The following is a 23,809-nucleotide window of genomic DNA, read 5'->3' as shown; positions in this document are numbered from 1 at the left end:
CCTCGCGGCTCTTAAACTCAATCCCCCTGTTAATGAAAGCCAACACACCATATGCCTTCTTAACAACCCTATCAACTTGGGTGGCAACTTTGAGCGATCTATGGACATGGACCCCAAGATCCCTCTGTTCCTCCACACTACCAAGAATCCTGTCTTTAAGCCTGTATTCCGCATTCAAATTCGACTTTCCAAAATGAATCACTTCACACTTTTCCAGGTTGAATTCCATCTGTCACTTCTCAGCCCAGCTCTGCATCCTTTCAATGTCCCGTTGCAACATACAACAGCCTTCCACACTATCCACAACTCCATCAACCTTCGTATCATCGGCAAACTTGCTAACCCAGCCTTCCACTTCCTCATCCAAGTCATTTATAAAAATCACAAAGAGCAGAGGTCCCAGAACAGATCCTTGTGGAACACCACTGGTCACCGAGCTCCAGGCTGAATACTTCCCATCTGCTACCACCCTCTGTCTTCTATGGGCCAGCCAATTTTGTATCCAGACAGCCAACTTTCCCTGAATCCCATGCCTCCTTACTTTCTGAATCAGCCTACCATGGAGAACCTTATCAAACGCCTTGCTAAAATCCATATACACCACATCCACTGCTCTTCCTTCATCAATGTGTTTTGTCACATCTTCAAAGAATTCAATAATGTCCCCAGACTCCCCGGGGAGCGGGAATGGTGTGGGGGCAACTGTTTTGGGGCTCGTGTGTACTGTTCCCACCATCAACAGCCAATGAAAGAAATTCTATTCCGAAATATTCAGTAAATTTCAGATATGATTTACCTTTCTAAGCATCAATAAGCAATGTCAAAAATAGGTGCAAAAACATTCTGTAAACACCTCACAGGAGGGATACTTAGCAAAACATAATTAATAATATGAATAATTAGTGATGGAACAGAAATCATTTGCAACTTTATTTCTATGATGCATAACAAATCAGCAACAATCATATTTGAACACTGACAAATTAAATCAACGTATTACTGGAACAACTGTTCATTCATTAAAAGGAGTCAGTAGCAGAAGTATGGAGTGCTGTCATTATGGTGCAAAGCCACTATTTGATTACATTCCTGATTATTCAATATCGATCTCTAAATTGTTCCACAAACACTTTGCGTGGTTTGGCCATTTCTAGATAGTTGAAGTTGGACATCCATCCAGAATAATAGCCGAGGCAAAGCTCTTGAATTTAAAATCTGTTCACAAATGAGGTTGTGGCTGCCTTTAGTGTCTGAACTAAGAAACTGGTTCTATGCAGTACTTAATTGTGAACATCACCCTGAATGTTTAATGCTTTTTGTAATTTGAAGATTTCGAATACTTTCATCATGCGTTATGCAAATTATTGTGCTCAGCACGATGAAGGATGCTCGTGCTCAGGAATGGAACACTTTCTGTTTCAGGCACCCACTTTCAGCAACTAGGTGTCCCAAATCAGGTAAAGCAGGGTTAGATGCAGAGTACAGTGTCTTCCATTCTGCCCCAATGTGCCTCAGCCCCCAGCTCTGAGGAACACCACACTAATATCATCTTTTTCCACTCCCTACATCAGTGTTAGCTGGAGCTTGGTATTTAATACCAAAGGTGGATATTATGTTGTAGGCCCATGCGCACTAGTTTTTTTTTTAAGTGTATGTAGCACATCTGGTTGAGATAAATTTCTTACATTGAATGCCATAAATTTATTTAATAGAAATTAATCGGTTTATTAAAAGGACCAATAGAGCAGTTAATGCAAGCTCAGACAGTAAGTCTTGGCAAGTGTTCAAATTTGAGGCACATTAGAGTAAAGATCATTTATGTCCTCACTTGACATGCACGCACATTTCCAGCAGGGATTACTGAGCTGCAACTGAGAGCAAGGACTGTGACCCATTTCCAACTCTTGACTTTGGGAACACAGCTCCATGATAGCTCCACTGCTGCGGTTCCTTCCTTTGCCTGCAATATTACCCCTCCATCATCAATTCACTTTCACAGCAACATACGTGGATGTAACTAGGACAAACTAATGGAAAGAAAACCCAGCAAGTTCTGGAAGAGGCATGTGATCCTTGCTGCCAGATTTTCTTTTCTGTGCTTTGTTCAGGTTGTAAAGATGAAAAAGTGTCCCTTATAGTTTGGAAAAGGGGGAGGGCGGATAAGAATGTATAAATTGTTAACAAGAAATGTCTTTGGACTCAAAATCCCTATTTGACACATCTCACCCATCAATTCATTGCATTCTCATTGAATCTCTCAGCGTCTTCTCTCTTCAGAAGTGGATTCAGTTGTCTTTTGAACACACTTTCATTAATTTCTCCAAATGTCTTTTACTCCATGAGTGAAAATGTTCTGCCCCAACCCCTGTGCTTACTCCTCATGTCCTAGTTTTTTCTAAATGCTGCCTCCTGTCACCTTCTGAAAATGACAGATTTCCATTATTTCTTCAAAATGATTACTATCCCACTTACAGACCGAGTTGTAAATTTCTACATTGCCTTTAGAATCAATGTACTAATAACACAAAAACTATAATGTTGCTTTCTGGAACTCAGAATATTTCACAAAAAAAGGTTTATGTTAGCAAACTTTTTATCCTCATGTGGCATCATTACAGATTCTGAAACTGAGGGCTTTTCATTGAGAAATGCAGACTATTACTCTTCCCCTGAATCTTCTCCATGTTTATAGACACCCACTGTGACAGTAGCTGTTTCAGAACCATACTTATTCTTTACCAATACACTGTATTTTCCAGAGTCTTCAGAAGTGACCTGTTGGATAGTGAAGTTAACAGTCGCCTTTTCAACAGCGACCTGATAGTGTTCACCATGGACTACTTCTCTATCATTTTTCAGCCAGAATACTTCTGGAATGGGATCTCCAGAAATGGTGCAAGACAGGCACAACGTCTGTTGAAGACAACAAAATATTAATTTTACTTTTTGGTAGCCGGAGCATAATTCAGCTGCATATTGTTTTTTTAGTGGCAGGGAAGATCTTGGGACTATTTTAGTCATTATCCTGTTTAAGGCTTTGTCACACTTTATCTACCATATGTGAACTAGCATCAGTCCTGAATAAAGGATTCCACTGGAACTTGAAAGAATTTGGAAACCTGAGACTTCTACCAAAACAAATCCCAGTTTTAAAATGGATTTGCTTTCTCCATTTTTTTGCTCTTTTATTTTTACCTTTCTATTCCTTTTTATGCCTATTTGACTCCCTCTCGCTCGCTGCATAGATTCTTTTCATCTTTTACGGCTGTTATGCCAAAGGGTAGGATTTTCCATTACTCTGTTACCCAAGTGGAACTCCAAAATAACATGCTGGGATATTCTTTGGTAAACATAGAAACATAGAAAATAGGAGCAGGAGTAGGCCATTCGGCCCTTCGAGCCTGTTTCGCCATTCATTATGATCATGGCTCATCATCCAACTCAGTAACCTGTTCCGGCTTCCCCCCCCCCTCCACCCCCCCGCCTTACCGTTTGATCCCTTTCGCCCCAAGAGCTATATCTAACTCCTTCTTGAAAACATTCAATGTTTTGGCCTCAACTGCTTTCTGTGGTAGCGAATTCCACAGGCTCACCACTCTCTAGGTGAACAAATTTTTCCTCATCTCAGTCCTGAAAGGTTAACCCCGTATCCTTAGACTATGACCCCTGGTTCTGGACTCACCCACCATCAGGAACATCCTTCCTGCATTTACCCTGTCAAGCCCTGTTAGAATTTTATAGGTTTCTATGAGATTCCCCCCTCACTCTTCTGAACTCCAGCGAATATAATCCGAACCAACACACTCTCTCCTCATACGTCAATCCCGCCATCCCAGGAATCAGTCTCATAAACCTTTGCTGCACTCCCTCGATAGCAAAAACATCCTTCCTCAGATAAGGAGACCAAAACTGCACACAATATTCCAGGTGTGGCCTCACCAAGGCCCTGTATAATTGCAGCAAGACATCCCTGCTCCTGTACTCGAATCCTCTCGCTATGAAGGCGAGTTGGACCTGCATGCTTACCTTCAGCGACTGGTGTACGAGAATACCCAGGTCTCGCTGCATATTCCCCTCTCTCAGTTTATAGCCATTCAGGTAATAATCTGCCTTCCTATTTTCGCTACCAAACTGGATAGCCTCACATTTATCCACATTATACTGCATCTGCCATGCATTTGCCCACTCACTCAACTTGTCCAGTCACCCTGAAGCCTCTCTGCATCCTCCTCACAACTCGCCCTCCCACCCAGTTTTGTGTCATCTGCAAATTTGGAGATATTACATTTAGTTCCCTCATCTAAATCATTAATGTATATTGTGAATAGCTGCGGTCCTAGCACTGATCCCTGCGGTACCCCATTAGTCACTGCCTGCCATTCAGAAAAAGACCCATTTATCCCTACTCTTTGTTTAGTTTAGTTTAGAGATACAGCACTGAAACAGGCCCTTCGGCCCACCGAGTCTGTGCCGACCATCAACCACCCATTTATACTAATCCTACAGTAATTCCATATTCCTACCACATCCCCACCTGTCCCTATATTTCCCTACCACCTACCTATACCAGGGACAATTGCTAATGGCCAATTTACCTACCAACCTGCAAGTCTTTGGCATGTGGGAGGAAACCGGAGCACCCGGAGGAAACCCACACAGACACAGGGAGAACTTGCAAACTCCACACAGGCAGTACCCAGAATTGAACCCGGGTCGCTGGAGCTGTGAGGCTGTGGTGCTAACCACTGCGCCACTGTTTCCTGTCTGCCAACCAATTTTCTATCCATCGCAATACACTCCCCCAATCCCATGCGCTTTAATTTTATATACTAATCTCTTATGTGGGACTTTGTCGAAAGCCTTCTGAAAGTCCAAATAAACCACATCACTGGCTCCTCATCAACTCTAGCTGTTCCATTGGCTCCCTGCTTTCCCCTGTCACGTTGCACAGAAATCAAAACATGGAAACAGACCATTCAACCCTACCAGTCAGTGTTGGTGTCCAAATGAGCAGTATTCCTAATATAATGTGCCTATCCTGCTCCTAGACCCCTTTATTTCCCCTTTCTGTCAATATTCACAAACTATTCTAAAATGTTGATATAGTCTTTGCTTCAATCACCAACTCCGGTAGTGCATTTCACAACCCTCGTTTCTGTTCTGAATCTCTTACATTAAATTTTGTTTTTATGTCACCTTGTTCTGACCATCTCAGTCACTGAAAACAATCTTTTTCTATCTCCTCTGTGGCATCCCTTCATAATTTTAAACACCCCTAACACATCAGGCAGCATCCCATTAACTCTGCACTCTACATTCTCCCTTGCCTCAGCATTCGTCCTGAGATGTGGAGACTAAAACTGCATGCATTCCACTGCCTTATCAATATCCCCTTGCAGCTTTATTTGGTCCTCAGTGTTATTTACTATGTCTCCCATTTTAGCATTGTCTACAAATTTAAACACGACTTTCTCTAGCCCTATATCCAAACCATTGAGGTACACAGTGAACAAAAACAGCTCAGAATACAACACTGTGGGACTCAATTCCTATTATTCTGAGTAATCATCCTAATCTCAATCCTTCCGTTCTAACCATTTTTTAATCCAATTGTGACAACCCCCCCACCTGACTAATTTCATACACCTTAATCTTCTCCAAAAGTCTCCTATGTGGTACCCTGTCAAAGTCTTTCTGCAAGTTCATTTGCACCACATCCACTGCATTTTGCCCCATCTACCATATCTGTTCCTTCTCAATCGATCAGGTTTGTTTAGCATGATCTTTATTTATGAAACCTCTGAGTTGATTTAATAATTTTCTTTTTATCTAAAATTATTAGGGCGGCACAGTGGCGCAGTGGTTAGCACCGCAGCCTCACAGCTCCAGCGACCCGGGTTCAATTCTGGGTACTGCCTGTGTGGAGTTTGCAAGTTCTCCGTGTCTGCGTGGGTTTCCTCCGGGTGCTCCGGTTTCCTCCCAAATGCCAAAGACTTGCAGGTTGATAGTTAAATTGGCCATTAGCAATTGCCCCTAGTATAGGTAGGTGGTAGGGAAATATAGGGACAGGTGGGGATGTGGTAGGAATATGGAATTAGTGTAGGATTAGTATAAATGGGTGGTTGATGGTCGGCACAGACTCGGTGGGCCGAAGGGCCTGTTTCAGTGCTGTATCTCTAAACTAAACTAAATGTTCAGTAACTTTATATTTAAATGATTCCAAATTTCTCCTACCATAAATATTAAACTAATTATCCTGTAGCTACCCAGGATTTTCTGCTGGAAGTGATGATGGATTTAAAAGGTATTTCCCCAAATATAGGTAGGCAGGTTGTACTGGCAGGTAAATGATAGCAATATATCATCTAACAATAGGAGCCAGGAACACCCCATGTGCCTTTGGTATGCAGGGTTTCTATGTGGAATTATATAAACAATTGAAGGGCTGCTTTAGCCTATGCAATTGATTGTACTGTGTTAGATTGCATAGCTTAAAGCATTATTTAAAAACAAATGCTAATTTTTTGGTGGTGGATCTTGGGGCAGCCTGGAGGCTCCTGACCATGATGCACTGTGACAATTTATTTGCATGGTCCATGTTAAATACGCAAAATAGTCTGGCCCCTCAAAATCACTGGCCCCTGTTAAGAGGCACCCAGATTATATTAAAGTGGAAAATCCAGATATTAATCTGTGGGCAAACAGTATTCAAAAGTAGACTGGCAACCACTGTGCAGGTCAGTAAACTGTCGGTGAAATTAGATACAGTGATCCAGGAATCGGGCATGAAAATTTATATACACAAACCCCGAAATTCCTCCATTTCAGTCGATCGCAGTGGATGAAGGAGGAACTTGGAATGGGATTGGGTTACATTTTCATTTAATTTTACCAAATTCTGCGGGGGGAGGGTGCAGCCACTTTTTGCCTGGGCCCTTCTCTGTGTAAATGTCATAGAAAAAAAGGTAGGACTGGTGGGATGATACCAGCTACTGAAATTCCCATTCATTCTACCAGTCTCCCCCCGACATTATATCCAACTGCATTAGGCAGGAGAAAAAGTAATTTAAGACCCAACCCTGGCAGAATTGGGACCAGTTGTAATTTCAGAGATATTGTTTACCACTGGGAAAGTGGTGGATTTGAATTTGTCATTTTTAACAAGAAATTGTTGAAAACTTTTAGCTGACATGGATAGCAAAATCACTGACGGCAAGGTGCTGTGGATATATCCATCATCCCCAAAGGTGATGCAGCTGCCTGTCCAAAATGCTAACATCCCTGACACTGGGATTTGGGATGGGGTCAAACACACAGCTGTGGAATGGTTAGAAGTTTTGCTCACCACCCAAGACTGTTAAAGGACTTTATCAGAATCAATAGATCAGGAAAACTGGACCTACAAACTCAGCAGATACATTGGGCAATTACATCACCAAGAGAACAGCTATCTAGATCGCTGGTGTGGGCCAAATGTGACAGAAATGATGCTATTACAATCTTGTTGCATGTTTCCACCCAAAAATGATGCAGAGAAATGAGCTGGGTGCTAAGTTGGTTGGAGATCAGCTGTGGTAGTTCTCCATCCCAGTATCTGCAGCTCCCTGTCTGATCTATACTCCTGTGTTAAATAAACGCTAGCAGAACATTTAGGCTCTGCATTCCAGCGATTAGTGAATAATAAGGTGTTAATTGTTGATTAAAATTGATCAATTTAACAGATTAGCATTTACAGTTGTGAAAATTGGGCCATTTGTTTGCTGCACAAGCATAAATTGTATCAACTTTAGAAAATTGCCTGTAGATACTTACAAAGAAATAACAGTTTTGATAACTACAAATTAGTGAGTATACATTTGCTACCAATACATACTATACTAATAGTAATAACACTTAATGAACTTTAATAAAATATTTAGCATTAAAAATAGTGGCTGTGACAAACAGTTCAAAATACTGACTGAAGTTTTGATCTTTGCAAGCTAATACTTCCATTATATCTGCATTCTTTACCTTGTCCTCCATGATGTTAACAACATCAGGTAGACCCTTGACCACTTTAGCTCTGTCTGATGGAAGAAGAACAAAATATTATTTTGGAAACCTGACAAGAGTGGCTGAATTTGAATCCCATTCAAGTTCCGGCCTGTTTGTTGTGCCAATATCATGCAATGGGGAGCTGGAGAAATCTTGGGTGGATGCCACTTTCCATTGAGTATCTGCCCATGTTCAAAACTGCTGGCGGAGGAGGAGTGGATGCCTGTTCCATCAACCCCCTCAGTCATGACATTACAATAAGAGGTAGGGCTGATGGGATGGGATTGCCCATCAGATATCACCCAGTCTTACCAAGTATGTGGCCTGCAAGATGCATGGTTGTGGTTGATGGAGGCCAATCATCTCAGCCCCAGACCATCACTGCAGGAGTTCCTCAGGGTAGTGTCCCAGGCCCAACCATGTTCATTGCTTCATCAATAACCTTCCCTCCATCATAAGGTCAGAAGTGGGGGTGTTCGCTGGTGATTGCACAGTGTTCAGTTCCATTTGCAACTCATCAGAAAGTGAAGCAGTCCATGCCTACATGCAGCAAGACCTGGATAACATTCAGGCTTGGGCTGACAAGCGATAAGTTACATTCACGCCACCCAAGTGCCAGGTAATGACCACCTCCAACAAAGAGAAATTCTAACCGTCTTTGATTGACATTCAATGACATTACCATTGCTGAATCGCCCACAATCAATATTCTGGGAGGGTGGGGGGAGGGGGTGCGGGGGGGCGGGGTTATCACTGACCAGAAGCTTAAACTGGAGTAGCCATATAAATACTGTGGCTACAAGAGCAGGTCAGAGGCTAGGACTCCTGCAGCAAGTAACTCACCTCCTGACTCCCCAAAGCCTGTCCACCATGTACAAGGCACAAGTCAGGAGTGTGATGGAATACTCTCCACTTGCCTGGATGGGTGCAGCTCCAACAACACTCAAGAAGCTCAAAACCATCCAGGACAAAGCAGCCCTCTTGATTGGCACCCCATCCACCACTTTCAACATTCACTCCCTGCACCACCGATGCACAGTGGCAGCAGTGTGTCCCATCTACAAGGTGCACTGCAGCAACTCACCAAGGCTCCTTTGACAGCACTTTCCAAACCCGCAAATTCTACCACCTACAAGAACAAGGGCAGCAGATACATAGGATCACCACCAGCTGCAAGTTCCCCTCCAAGTCGCACACCATCCTGATTTGGAACTATATCGCTGTCCTTCACCATCGCTGGGTTAAATACTATAACTCCCTCCCTAACAGCACTGTGGGGGTACCTACACCACATAGACTGCAGTTCAAGAAGAGGGCTCAGCACCACTTTCTCAAGGGCAATTAGGGATCAGCAATAATGCTGTACTTGCTAACGGCGCTTACCCCTGACTTACCTGACAGCCCCTGAGCCACCAGATTATTGGAGGCTCAAAGCCGGCAAGTTGCCGCTCGTTGCCTGTTTTGGGCAGGCACAGACTGGTGGAATGTTTATAAGGACTGAGCCTCTCACTGCAGCTCCTGGGCAGGCTGATGTGCATCCCATGGCTTTCTGCCCAGGAGTTAAAATTTTCCTTTAAATGTCTTATTATCAGAGGCAACAGCTCCCATTCATTTGTACAGTGCATTTCACTGCTCCTTAAGAACAAACAATTGTTTCGTTGTTCCTCCTAAATTGCAACTATGCCAACCTTAACACTGCTGATTGTTGAACTCAACACTTATTACAATATCTCCTACTCTAACATTCTTTCTCAGGTTCTGGGAATTGTGTAACTCCTCACCTCCCTCGCTCTTTAGCTGATTTTACAAATTATGAGTTTTTAAAGCTTGCAGCATTACGTCATCACTAAAACTTCCTCATTTACTTTCTCTCCTACGCTTGTTAATGTTGGGGTCTAGCAGTTAACAAGGATTTTTTTTTTAAACGAGGGAATAATCAATGTCCCTTTCAGGCATGTTGTAACCTTTGACCTCGCCACCCCAGCTCATGTTCAGGTATATCATGCATTTTAAAATCTCTTGCTCCCAGAGTATCCAGTGTTCACTGGGGAAAGGAAGCTTTAAAAAGAAACAAAATTAAATATTTGGAATCATGTAAATTGAATTGCATTCAGATAAAGGAAGCTTTCCTCTTCTTCATTTTAAACTTCCTTCACACAGAAAATGACCTAAAAGCTGAACCGTATCTAACCAAATTGTATATTATTAAAGTAACTTACTTTTTTCTGCAAATGCTGCTTGCCTGAAAAATAAATGTAACAAAATCAGAAAACTCTTAATAATTCATTGTTTTAAATGCAGATGTGAATGGAGGGGTACAATAAAAAAATATCAGTAACATCAAGTCATTGAATACCACAAAAACACAAAGCTGTGGTTCAGTTGGTGGCACTCTCACCTCTGAGTCAGAAAGTTGAAGTTTAATCCTTATTCCAGAGACTTGAACACAAAATATAGATGAACACTTAAAGTGGTGCAGTACTGAGGGAGTGCTGCACTGTTGGAGGTGTTATATTTTAGATGTGATGTCAAGGCCCTGTCTGCTCTCTCAGGTGGACATAAAAGATCCCAAGGCACTATCTTAAAGGAGAGTCTGTCCTGGTTCCTGGCCAATATTTACCCCTCATCCAACATCACTAAAATGAATTATCTGGCATTTATCACATTGCTGTCTGTGGGATCTTACTGTGTGCAGATTAGATGCTGTTTTTCCTACATTACAACCGTGACTACACTTCAAGGAGTACATTGTTAGCTGTCAAACACTTTGGGACATCCTGAGGTTGTGAAAGGTGCTACAGAAATGCAAGACCATTTTATTTTTAAAAAAGGTACTAATATTGCCTCATATTTCTAATCAAGGGGATGGGATATAGCAACGAGGCATAAGGCATCTTTACTAAAGTGTTCTACGCATATCATGTTTTGCAATCCAGAAGAAGTTCTTTTAATAACTCTGTAATTAACTACTTGCTAACAAAACTCTGTTCTCAGAAATTATTCTGGTCTAAAAATTGGATCACACCATGCTCATTTACAGATGTAAAACGGGAACCTAAGGATCTAATATGGCGAGTGTTGTGTGCTTGTCCAGTGTGCGCCATCTGCCATATTCTTAAAAGGTTCCTGCATAGGAGTCCAGGACATGCGACTGAAACCAGATGTGTGTAGAAATCAGGGACCTAATGCCTGTTTGAGGCTCCCTTTACAAAATTTGCTTGAGACTGACTGCAACATGGGTGGTGCATGCTCCACTCAGTATTCTCAGGCATTTGGCAGCCAAGCCTTAAAGTGACCGTGGGACACTGTCAGCGGAGGGTACATTTATTTTTTCCTTATCTTATTGTGGATCCAGGATAAACAGAGGTTCAGAGGTTGTGCTTTGACTAATGGTCATTAAGATACAAAGATTTCATTCACTATATATGCAGTAATATCCAAATACGTTCTATCCTATACTTTAGAAGATGAAATGGTCCATCACAGCTCTGTTATATTTATATTGCAAAAAGAAATACCTTGGAAATCTGTTAGGGTGGATCTGTATCATATATTGGATAAGATCAGAATTTTGTTGTGTCCCAAACATATGCAACTTTAAACGAGTTGGACTATTTTGAGAAAAGTTACTGCCACCAACATAGATGGAATTACTTTGCATCCAAACACATTAAAAAAATTGATGAAAGGGAAACTTACTTCAGTCTTTGGTGCTCAGTTATTGCCTCATTAAAAACTGAAACAAATCCAACAGATTTAATGTCAGGACTTATACATTGATCAATAATGGTTCAATTTGTCTGACTGATTTGAAAGGAATGTTGGAATGTACTTAACAGCACAATTCCTTACCTTGTTCTGACAAGTTAAGTACTCGTTTATGTGTCTGTTTACCATCAAACAGTTCCATGGTGTATTTCCCCTTGTCTGCTTCAGTTGGATTGAAGATCTGCAGCCAAACCTGTTGATTATCAGACCCAATTCTCCTCCTTTCTTGAGACTCCAGACTTTTTTCACTAAAAGAATGACTTCTTTTTAGTTATTACTACAGAATTTCATCATTACAAACAGATTTGAACAGTTAGCTTTAATGTGCCAAAGCTGTGTGGTGCCATATTTTAGTGTACAGGAATCAGGCGTTTGTACCAAGGGGATAGCAGCTGTTATTTATATTGATTGTATCATTCTATACAAAAATCACATCAAAAATTTTGCAGAAATCCTTGAATATCTCTCACACATACATCGTTTGTGATCAGGATTTAACGAGCATAACCAGCTGTTGAATTCAACCAAAGTTTTACTTTTTAATTTTTATGCTTTTTATTCTTTATAAAAGCTACTGAAGGCATTTCACTTACTTTAAATACCAGGTTTTTTTCATATACTCCATGTTGCACTTTGTTAAGGAATATAGCTTTATTCCATCGACTGTGGACTGTACTTTTAGTTCAGAAGCAGAAGTGCCTGTGGAGCAAGTAGTAGTAGAAAGCATCATCTCAACTAGGATCGGTTCTCAACAGATACCTTAATGCTAATTAGCTACAGAAAACAAATCCATATAGAATCATAGAAAGTTCTAGGCACAGAAAGAGGCCACTTGACCCATTGTGTCTGTACTGGCTGAAAAACGATCCACCTATTCTAATCCCACCTTCCAGCATTTGGTCTGTAGCACTGCAGATTACAGCGCTTGAGGTGCATATCCAGAGTCCTTTCGAATGAGTTGAGGGTCTCTGCCTCAACTACCCTTTCAAAGAACAAAAGAACAAAGAACAGTACAGCACAGGAACAGGCCATTCGGCCCTCCAAGCCTGCGCCGATCTTGATGCCTGCCTAAACTAACACCTTTTGCACTTCCGGGGCCCGTATCCCTCTATTCCCTTCCTATTCATATATTTGTCAAGGTGTCTCTTAAACGTCGCTATCGTATCTGCTTCCACCACCTCCCCTGGCAGCAAGTTCCAGGCACTCACCACCCTCTGTGTAAAAAACACTTGCCTCGCACATCCCCTCTAAACTTTGCCCCTCTCACCTTAAACCTATGTCCCCTAGTAACAGACTCTTCCACCCTGGGAAAAAGCTTCTGACTATCCACTCTGTCCATGCCGCTCATAACTTTGTAAACCTCTATCATGTCGCCCCTCCACCTCCGTCGTTCCAGTGAAAACAATCCAAGTTTATCCAACCTCTCCTCATAGCTAATGCCCTCCAGACCAGGCAACATCCTGGTAAACCTCCTCTGTACCCTCTCCAAAGCCTCCACGTCCTTCTGGTAATTCTGGCGACCAGAATTGCACGCAATATTCTAAGTGTGGCCTAACTAAGGTTCTGTACAGCTGCAACATGACTTGCCAATTTTTAAACTCTATGCCCCGACTGATGAAGCAAGTATGCCGTATGCCTTCTTGACTACCTTATCCACCTGCGTTGCCACTTTCAGTGACCTGTGGACCTGTACGCCCAGATCTCTCTGCCTGTCAATACTCCTAAGGGTTCTGCCATTTACTGTATACTTCCCACCTGCATTAGACCTTCCAAAATGCATTACCTCACATTTGTCCAGATTAAACTCCATCTGCCATTTCTCCGCCCAAGTCTCCAACCGATCTATATCCTGCTGTATCCTCTGACAATCCTCATCACTGTCCGCAACTCCACCAACCTTTGTGTCATCCGCAAACTTACTAATCAGACCAGATACATTTTCCTCCAAATCATTTATATATACTACAAACAGTGAGTTCCAGACCCCCACCACCCTCTGGGTGAAAAGGTTTTTCCTCATCTGCCCTCTAATATTTCTACAATCACTTTAAATCTATGCCGCCTCGTCACTGACCTCTCTGCTAAGGTGAATAGACCCTTCACCTCCACTCTATCCAGGCCCCTCAAAATGTTGTACCTTTGAATCAGATCTCCCCTCAGCCTTCTCTGTTCCAAGGAGAACAACCCCAGCCTATCCAATCTTTCCTCATAGCTGCATTTTTCCAGTCCTGGCAATATCCTCATAAATCTCCTCTGTACCCTCTCTAGTGCAATGACATCCTTTCTGTAATGAGGTGACCAGAACTGCACACAGTACTCATTGTGGCCTAACCAATGAGTTATACAGTTCCAGCATAACCTCCCTGCTCTTATATTCTATACCTTGGCTAATAAAGTAAAGGATTCCATATGTCTTCTTAACCACCTTATCGACCTGTCCTGCTACCTTCAGGAATCTGTGGACATTCACTCCAAGGTCTCTCACTTCCTCTACACCTCAATATTTCCCCATTCATCATGTATTTCTTTGCCTTGTTTGACCTCCCCAAATTCATCACCTCACACTTCTCCAGGTTGAATTCCTTTTGTCACTTTTCTGCCCATCTGACCAGACCATCAATATCTTCCTGCAGCGTACAGTTATCCTCCTCACTATCTACCACACGGCCAATCTTTGTGTTGTCTGCAAACTTCTTGATCATGAACCCTACATTTACGTCCAAATTGTTAATATATACCACAAAAATCAGGGGACCCAGTACTGAGCCCTGCGGAACGCCACTGGAAACAGCCCTCCAGTTGCTAAAACACCCATCAACAATTACCTTTTGTTTCCTGCCACTGAGCCAATTTTGTATCCATCTTGTTGCATTTCCCTGGTTCCCATGGGATTTTATTTTTCTAACCTGTCTGCCACGTGGGATCTTGTCAAAAGCCTTGTTAAAATCCATGTAGACACCATCTATCTTCCTTGCTACTTCTTCAAAAATTTCGATCAAGTTGGTCAAACAAGATCTTCCCTTAACAAATCCATGCTGACTATCCTTGATTAACCTGTGCCTTTCTAAGTGTCAGCTTATCCTGTCTCTCAGAATAGATTCCAATAATTTGCCCACTACTGAGGTTAGACTGACTGGCCTGTAATTATTCGGTCTATCCCTCCCTCCCTTTTTAAACAGAGGTACAACGTTAGCTATTCTCCAATCCTCTGTCACCTGTATCCAGTGAGGACTGGAAAATGATGGTCAGACCTTCTGTTATTTCCTCTCTTGCTTCTTTTAACAGCATGTGGGGGATGTAGTTACAAATAGTGCAGAGACACCTAGCAGCAGTAAAATAGCATTTCATCAGCTTCTTCACAGCTGTTTTATTAGCCTAGAATTTGCGGTAATAATAATGGCGAAACTGTTAGCGCTCGCAGTCATTAATCTTCTGAAACTCACAGCAACTTCTAGAGTCCACACACGTGCAGGTAAATGCAGAAATCCAGAAGTTGCTGTCAGTGATTCCATACTTCTCCAGAGGGTGTGCTGTTGAAGTCACCCCAGTCTTCAATCAATTAGAAACCACTGAACGGATGAAAACTTGCCCTTTCATATTATTAGTCTCGCTGTAAAAACTCTTGAAAATGTTACACCTTATTAAATGAGGTGTAACTGGGTTTTTAACGGCATACTAAGTCAAAACTACTGAACAACATCTCTGCCCCTGAAAAACTTTTTTTATCTGCGGAATGTCATATTTCTCAAATTATAAAATAAAAATTCTTCTAAATAAAGTTTGTTTCTGATATTTCAGTTTTTACTTTAATCCCATTTTAATGTCCCAATCATTTAATTTGCTGTCTGTAAAACTTTAATTTAAAGGCGAAAAAATCAATGCATTTTTCTTCCTGGTTTACTGTTTGTGAGAATACTGCAATTTGATTTGCTGCTTAGCCTGCTTGATGACATCACTGTTGCTGAACACCAAGAGATACCCTTAACTTTGCACCAGATTCAAACTGATATCAGGAAAGGGGAGCTCCATGCCACAGAGGTCACTAAATCTTTGTGGACAGCTTTGAGGTCAGTGATGAGTGCCATAGCTTCTCCTGCTGACCGTGAAATTCAGGCCAATATTTAGCTGAAGAGGATGTCAGTATTCTGTGTGATAGAGACTCATGCTAATGCCATAATACAGGTACTGGTTTGAGACTGGTAACTGCTTAGAGTGACACAGAGCCAGCACACTTAAGTTATACTGTCTGGTCTGCATTACTCTCAAGGCATGCAAGCAGTGCACTGCACATGCTTATTTTCATGCCTGGGCAGTGCTCTGCTCACCGATACTCAAATTCCAACGAAAATTCTAATGTTAACAGTGAAGAAATAGAATAACTCATCTTGGCCTTTGATCAATATTAAGCAATTTTAAAATTGCGTTGAATGAATTTATGAGTGCCCCTAAAGCCTGGCTACCTGACCCAAACCCGACTACGTGTTGGGTTTGGGTCAGGTCGGGTCTGTATTCTACGTCCAGCATTCGGGCTCGGGTTGGCTCGGGCTGAACTGTACTCTTTTGTTTCATATTGTTTTTGTTTTAATCTACGATTTTTTTCTGTTTCTTGAATATGTTTGTTATTTTTGGGTCGGGCATTTAAAAAAATTAAAGGACTCGCGCCCGAGTCGGGTTCGGGTTGGCTGTTGTCGGGTCGGGACCGGGTTGGGTAATGTACTGCTTACTTCTTTAAGATAATCCCACACCACCTAGCTGAATTCAATCTGGCCAGGATCATTTTCAAGTTGCATCATACAACTTCTGCTGATGCCAAATGAGGCTGTTTTGCATCAACATCTCCAGAGGGTGTACACTAAGAGTGAGTTGGTGTATTTTGATAAGAAAAATAAAGATGCCACAAACTGCTTGGATTATATGAGTCTACATGGGGCAAAGGAATCTAAGGGTGTACATTAACAAATCACTAAAAATGGTGACACAATTTAATCAGGCTATTTTTAAAAAAAAGTAAACTAAGCATGGGATTCATTTCTAGAGGGATCGAATTAAAAAGCAGGGAAGTTATGTTCAACCTATATCCAACCTTGGTTAGACCACACTTGGAGAATAGTGACCAGCTCGGGTCTCCATGTTATAAAAAGGACATAGGATGGAGATGGTGCAAAAAACATTTATCAGAATGATACCAGGAATGGATTTTCAAATGCCCGTTGGGAGGGTGAGGGGGGCAAGGTTAGTGCGGGCGTGCTTTGAAAATGACGCTGCCAGATGGTGTGACAGTTGTCTGACACCTCCAGAACATGCTGCAATTTACAAAACGAGGGCAGGGTTCTGTGATGTTGCTGCTGAATTAAAGTGTTGTAAAAAAGGGTTATTCAAACTGAGGTGCTCAAGTGGTGGTAAAAAGTTGCCATCACTGGAGCAGAGCGGGTCAAGTACCTTGTGATTAACCCTCTGGCCACTTGTCTGCACCATGAGGCTGCTGACCCTCTGCTCTCCTGCCTGCTCCGATCTGCAAGGCAATAGCAAGCCCAGTCATGGCTGCCATCTGCCTTTGAGCCTTGCACTCCAGAGCCACTTCCTGCCTCCAGATGGTTTCCGCTGCCACTAATGGGACAGCGAGCTTGACTCTGGACCAACTCGGGGCTTTGCATATTAAAATAGCGTCGTATTAGCGACATAGATGCAACGCGGGGTGGAGACCCGGGAATGATCAGGGCATCGAATTCTGACCCAGGATTGAAAATCCACCGCCAGAACTGACAGGATATTCTTATCAGGAAAGGTTGAACAGGCTGGGGCTCTTTAATCTAGGAAAGAGAGGACTGAGTGGTGACCTGGGAGTTGTCTTTAAGACAATGAAAGGGTTTGTTAGGGCAGATGTGGAGAAAATTTGTGGGAAGTCCAAAACTAGAAGCCTTGCAACCTTTCATCAATATAACATAGGCAATAATAGATCCAATAGGGAATTCAGGAGAAACTTCTTCATGCAAAGAGAATGATTCCAGGTAGAGGCCTGCTACCCAACCCAAACCCGACTGGACCTGATGACATATATCGGGTGCGGGTCGGGTCGGGCCCATCTTCAGGGTCTGGCTTTCGGGCTCGGGATGGGTTGGGCTGAGTCCAGGTCTAGTCGGGTCAGGTTGGGCTGGACACACACGGTAAGTGCTCTGCTGGTAAGTATTGAAATAAAAAAAAAAAAAACTTACCTGAGCTGGGAGTCCGGGACGAAACTGAGTCTGCGCAGTGAGCGAGTGACGTCACTGTGATGTCATCACGCATGCGCTGCAGCTTTTTAGAATTAGAATTAGAACATTACAGCGCAGTACAGGCCCTTCGGCCCTCGATGTTGCGCCGACCTGTGAAACCATCTGACCTGCACTATTCCATTTTCATCCATATGTCTATCCAATGACCACTTAAATGCCCTTAAAGTTGGCGAGTCTACTACTGTTGCAGGCAGGGCGTTCCACGCCCCTACTACTCTCTGAGTAAAGAAACTACCTCTAACATCTGTCCTATATCTATCACCCCTCAACTTAAAGCTATGTCCCCTCGTGTTTGCCATCACCATCCGAGGAAAAAGACTCTCACTATCCACCCTATCTAACCCTCTGATTATCTTATACGTCTCTAGTAAGTCAACTCTCCTCCTCCTTCTCTCCAATGAAAACAACCTCAAGTCCCTCAGCCTTTCCTCGTAAGACCTTCCCTCCATACCAGGCAACATCCTAGTAAATCTCCTCTGCACCCTTTCCAAAGCTTCCACATCCTTCCTATAATGCGGTGACCAGAACTGCACGCAATACTCCAGGTGCGGTCTCACCAGAGTTTTGTACAGCTGCAGCATGACCTCGTGGCTCCGAAACTCGATCCCCCTACTAATAAAAGCTAACACACCATGTGCCTTCTTAACAGCCCTATTAATCTGGGTAGCAACTTTCAGGGATTTATGTACCTGGACACCAAGATCTCTCTGTTCATCTACACTACCAAGAATCTTCCCATTAGCCCAGTACTCTGCATTCCTGTTACTCCTTCCAAAGTGAATTACCTCACACTTTTCCGCATTAAACTCCATTTGCCATCTCTCAGCCCAGCTCTGCAGCCTATCTATGTCCCTCTGTACCCTATAACATCCTTCGGTACTATCCACAACTCCACCGACCTTCGTGTCATCCGCAAATTTACTAACCCACCCTTCTACACCCTCTTCCAGGTCATTTATAAAAATGACAAACAGCAGTGGCCCCAAAACAGATCCTTGCGGTACACCACTAGTAACTAAACTCCAGGATGAACATTTGCCATCAACCACCACCCTCTGTCTTCTTTCAGCTAGCCAATTTCTGATCCAAAGCTCTAAATCACCTTCAACCCCATACTTCCGTATTTTCTGCAATAGCCTACCATGGGGAACCTTATCAAATGCCTTACTGAAATCCATATACACCACATCCACGGCTTTATCCTCATCCACCTGTTTGGTCACCTTCTCAAAAAACTCAATAAGGTTTGTGAGGCACGACCTACCCTTCACAAAACCGTGCTGACTATCTCTAATGAACTTATTCTTTTCAAGATGATTATAAATCCTATCTCTTATAACCTTTTCCAACATTTTACCCACAACCGAAGTAAGGCTCACAGGTCTATAATTACCAGGGCTGTCTCTACTCCCCTTCTTGAACAAGGGGACAACATTTGCTATCCTTCAGTCTTCTGGCACTATTCCTGTCGACAATGACGACATAAAGGTCTTGCAGGTTCGGTGTCAGGAAGGTAAGTAAACAGATGGTCAGGTCGGGCTCGGGTCGGGTCGAGTCGGGACGGGTTCAGGCCCGGGGCTAAATCGAAGGGACTCGGTCCGGGTCGGACTCGAGCCAGCTGTGATTCGGCTGGGTTCGGGTCGGGTTCCTTTTTCCCGACCTGAGCAGGCCTCTCGTTCCAGGGATGAGGAATTTCAGTTATGAAGATAGATTGGAGAAGTTAGGACTGTTTTCCTTGGAGAAGAGAAGGCTGTGAGGTGATTTGATAGAGGTATTGAAAATCCTGAGCCGTCTGGACAGAGTAGATCGAGAGAAACTGTTCCCACTCGTGAAAGGATCGAGAACAAAGGGCACAGCTTTAAAGTATTTGGTAAGAGAAGCAAAAGTGACATGAGGAAAAACGTTTTCACACAGCGAGTGGTGAAGGTCTGGAATGCGCTGCCTGAGAACATGGTGGAGGCAGATTAAATTGAAGCATTCAGAAGGGAACTAGACAGTTATATGAAAAGGAAGAATGTGCAGGGTTATGGGGAGAAGGCAGGGGAATGGAACTGAGGGAATTGCTCTATCAGAGAGCTAGTGAGGACACAATGGGATGAATGGCCTCCTTCTGCACTGTAACGATTCTGTGAAGAGTGGTTAGAATGTGGAATTCGCTACCATGAGGAGTAGTTGAGGCAAATAGCATGGATGCGTTTAAGGGGAAGCTAGATAAACACATGAGGGGAAAAGGATTAGAAGGATATGTTGATCGGGTTAGTTGAAGAGGGATAAGAGGAGACATATGTGGAGTATAAATGGCGGCTTAGACCAATTGTGTGCTATTGCCTATTTCTGTGCTGTAGACTTGATGTAACTCGATATATAGCTTGAATGGCCTGTAACAAGCGAATTCAAAAAGAGAAATAGGGCATGTAATTTGATGGTAATAAATGATCCTGGTCTAAAATGATTTGCAAATTGCCCAGTTTGTTCTCTGCAATTGGTTAACATGACGCTGTGTTAAACAAATATGTATTTGTCCCTACAGCCTGAAGTATTACATATTGTAACCATCTCTGAATTACAACTAGCCTTGCAACATTACAACTTTGTTGTTCAAACATTATCCTCCAAACATCTTTGAAACAAAATGGTTTAAAGGCAGCAAACCTTTTTTTTGGATTATTTATAACTCTGGAACTTGCACAGCCTGCCTGGAGTTACGCCATTTTTCATATCAGATAATTAATCTGCTTTTCTCAGCAAGAGAGCTGCCAATAGTTAATGTCAGCAACATGTGATGTTGCTTCATGAGTAAGTGCTCAGTAGTCTAACCATATAACAGGAAATGATGGGCTATGTATGGGCCTTGCTCTGGAATTGAATCATTTCCACTGAGAAAAGAAATTAGATCTGGACAAGTTGGCTGAGTGGATGAATAAACCCTCTGGTTTGGCGCTGAGACATGCAAACCAGGAGGGTCCCAGGTAGGAGCTCAGGTGTATGCAGAATTATCTATGGTTCCCAACCCTCCAGTATTGTCCTGAAGCCTCCAGAGATTAGAACTTAATCACCTGGACACTGCTGTGAGCCACCTGGGAAAAAATAATAAGGGCACTAAACAAATTATATGGTTTTTATTCATTTTCTTTTTTTTTATTAGTTATCAAAATATTGGAGATGTGAAAAAAGGCCTTTTAACAAGGCAGGGTAATTGGAGGTGGGAGTTTATGCAATGAAACCTCCAGGCATACATTCAGCATACATGGCACCCTGACAATTAGCTGATCTCTGCTGGAATGACAGTCGAGTTGCTGCAATTGGCCTTAGCGTTTCCTGGGCTAAGGAGGGGGAAGAAACATGTTCCTGAATGTGATTCAATGTCAAGAGAGAACAGACCAGACTTCATTGAATTTGTGCAGACCAGGAACAAGTGAGGAAACATACGAACATATGAGCATACGAATCAGGAGCAGAAGTAGGCCATTCGGCCCCTCTAGCCTGCTCCGCCATTCAAGAAGATCCTGGCTGAACTGTTTGTGTTTCGAATTCCACACTACTTCCAATAACCCTTGATTACCTTGCCTAGCAAGAATCAATCTACCTCCACCTGCAAATTATTCAATGACCCCGCCTCCACCACCTTCTGAGGCAAAGAGTTCCAAAGTCGCACATCACTCAGAGAAAAATTCTCCTCACCTCTGTCCTGAAAGGGCAACCCCTAATTTTAAAACAGTGCCCCCTAGTTCTGGACTCACCCACAAGAGGAAACATCGTCTCCACATTCACCTTGTCAAGACCATTCAGGATCTTATAAACTTCAATCAAGTCTCCCCTCACTCTTCTAAACTCCAGTGGAAACAAGCCCAGTCTGTCCAACCTTTCCTCATAAGACAACCCACTCATTCCAGGTATTAATCTAGTAAACCTCCTCTGAACCACCTCCAATGCATTTACATCCTTCCTTAAATAAGGAGACCAAAACTGCACACAGTATTCCAGATGTGGTCTCACCAATGCCCTGTATAACTGAAGCATACCATCCTTACTTTTATTTTCAATTCCTCTCGTAATAAAGGATAGCATTCCATTAACCTTCTTTATTACTTACTGTACCTGCATACTAACTTTTTGTGACTCATGCACTAGAACACCTAGATACCTCTGTACTTCGGAATTTTTTAATTTATTTCCAAAATATACTTTATTCATAAAAATCTGTAAAGAATACATGACAAAACAGTTTCAAACAGCACCAAGTCAAAAAATACAACCAGTGCAAAGGTGATCAGTTTCCTTCTATACAATCATGAGTTGCCTCACAACCCTTCCATTTCATTTGTCATGCCAGATACATTTTTACATTTTACAGCACACAAAATTTTCCCGATAGAGTTCGAGGGGTTTTCCATGGATCCAGCCCCTCAGTTCAGCTTGGTGGGGGGACCTTACACTGTGGTCTTTCCCCATTGAGCCTTTGCTGCGGCTGCCCCAAGCTTTAGTGCGTCCCTCAGCACGTAGTCTTGGACCTTGGAATGTGCCAGTCTGCAACATTCGGTGGTGGACAACTCTTTGCGCTGGAAGACCAGCAAGTTTCAGGCAGACCAAAGGGCGTCTTTCACCGAATTGATAGTCCTCCAGCAGCAGTTGATGTTTATCTCGGTGTGCATCCCTGGGAACAGCCCGTAGAGCACAGACTCCTGTGTTACAGAGCTGCTTGGGAAGAACCTCAACAAAAACCACTGCATCTCTTTCCACACCTGCTTTGCAAAGACACATTCCAGAAGGAGGTGGGCAACCATCTCTTCCCCACCACAGCCACCGCGGGGGCATTGCGCGGAGGGGGTGAGACTTCGGGCGTGCAGGAAGGATCTGACGGGGAGGGCTCTTCTCACCACCAGCCATGCTACATCTTGGTGCTTGTTTGAAAGTTCTGGTGATGAGGCATTCCGCCAAATGACTGGCGGTCTGCTCGGGGAACCATCCGACAGGGTCCACCGTCTCCTTTTCCCGCAGGGCCTTGAGGACATTCCGTGCAGACCACTGCCTGATGGATCGGTGGTCAAAGGTGTTTTCCCGCAGAAACTGCTCCACGAAGGATAGGTGGTTCGACATAGTCCAACTGGATGGAGCGTTCCGCGGCAATGTGACCAGGCCCATCCTTCACAACACAGGGGACAGATAGAACCTCAGCACGTAGTGACACTTGGAGTTTGCGTACTGGAGGTCTACACACAGCTTGATGCAGCCGCACACGAAGGTGGTTATCAGGATGAGGGCGACTTTGGGTACATTTTTCCCGCCCTTCTCCAGAGGTTTGAACATCGTGTCCCTCCGGACCCGGTCCATTTTAGATTCGGAATTCTGCAGGCATTCTCCGTTTAAGTAATACTCTGCTTTTTTATTCTTTCTGCCAAAGTGAACAACTTCACATTTTCCCACATTATACTCCATCTGACAGATTTTTGCCCACTCACTCAACCTATCTATATCGGTCTGCAACCTCCTTATGTCCTCTTCAAAACAGACTTTCCTACCTATCTTTGCGTCATCTGCAAATTTAGCTACCATGCCATCGCTCCCCTCATCTAAGTCCTTGAAATAAATTGCAGGACTCCACTCGTCACATCCTGTCAATCAGAAAATGACCCATTTATGCATGCCGACTGTTTCTGCCATCCAGCCAATCTTCTATCCATGTTAATATGTTACCCCCTACACCATGAGCTCCTACTTTGCGCAATATCCTT

General features: G+C 43.1%; 1 protein-coding gene across 1 annotated transcript in view; it reads right to left on the bottom strand.

Annotated features, from left to right (window-relative positions):
• Nucleotides 1–927: 927 nt before the first annotated feature.
• myom3 (myomesin 3) overlaps nt 928–23,809 on the bottom strand; it is a 163,500-nt gene continuing 140,618 nt past the window's right edge. The window contains exons 32-37 of the mRNA XM_068011058.1: nt 12,399–12,504; nt 11,890–12,053; nt 11,737–11,773; nt 10,257–10,279; nt 8,014–8,069; nt 928–2,913 (exon numbers count right to left, since the gene is read on the bottom strand). Coding sequence (XP_067867159.1) covers nt 2,659–2,913; nt 8,014–8,069; nt 10,257–10,279; nt 11,737–11,773; nt 11,890–12,053; nt 12,399–12,504 — 641 coding nt within the window. The 3' untranslated portion in view covers nt 928–2,658. The remainder of the gene's footprint in view (nt 2,914–8,013; nt 8,070–10,256; nt 10,280–11,736; nt 11,774–11,889; nt 12,054–12,398; nt 12,505–23,809) is intronic.

This window comes from Heterodontus francisci, chromosome 31 (genome assembly GCF_036365525.1).
Source record: "Heterodontus francisci isolate sHetFra1 chromosome 31, sHetFra1.hap1, whole genome shotgun sequence".
Lineage (NCBI taxonomy): Eukaryota > Metazoa > Chordata > Chondrichthyes > Heterodontiformes > Heterodontidae > Heterodontus > Heterodontus francisci.
This window is presented reverse-complemented; position numbering and strand designations above follow the sequence as displayed.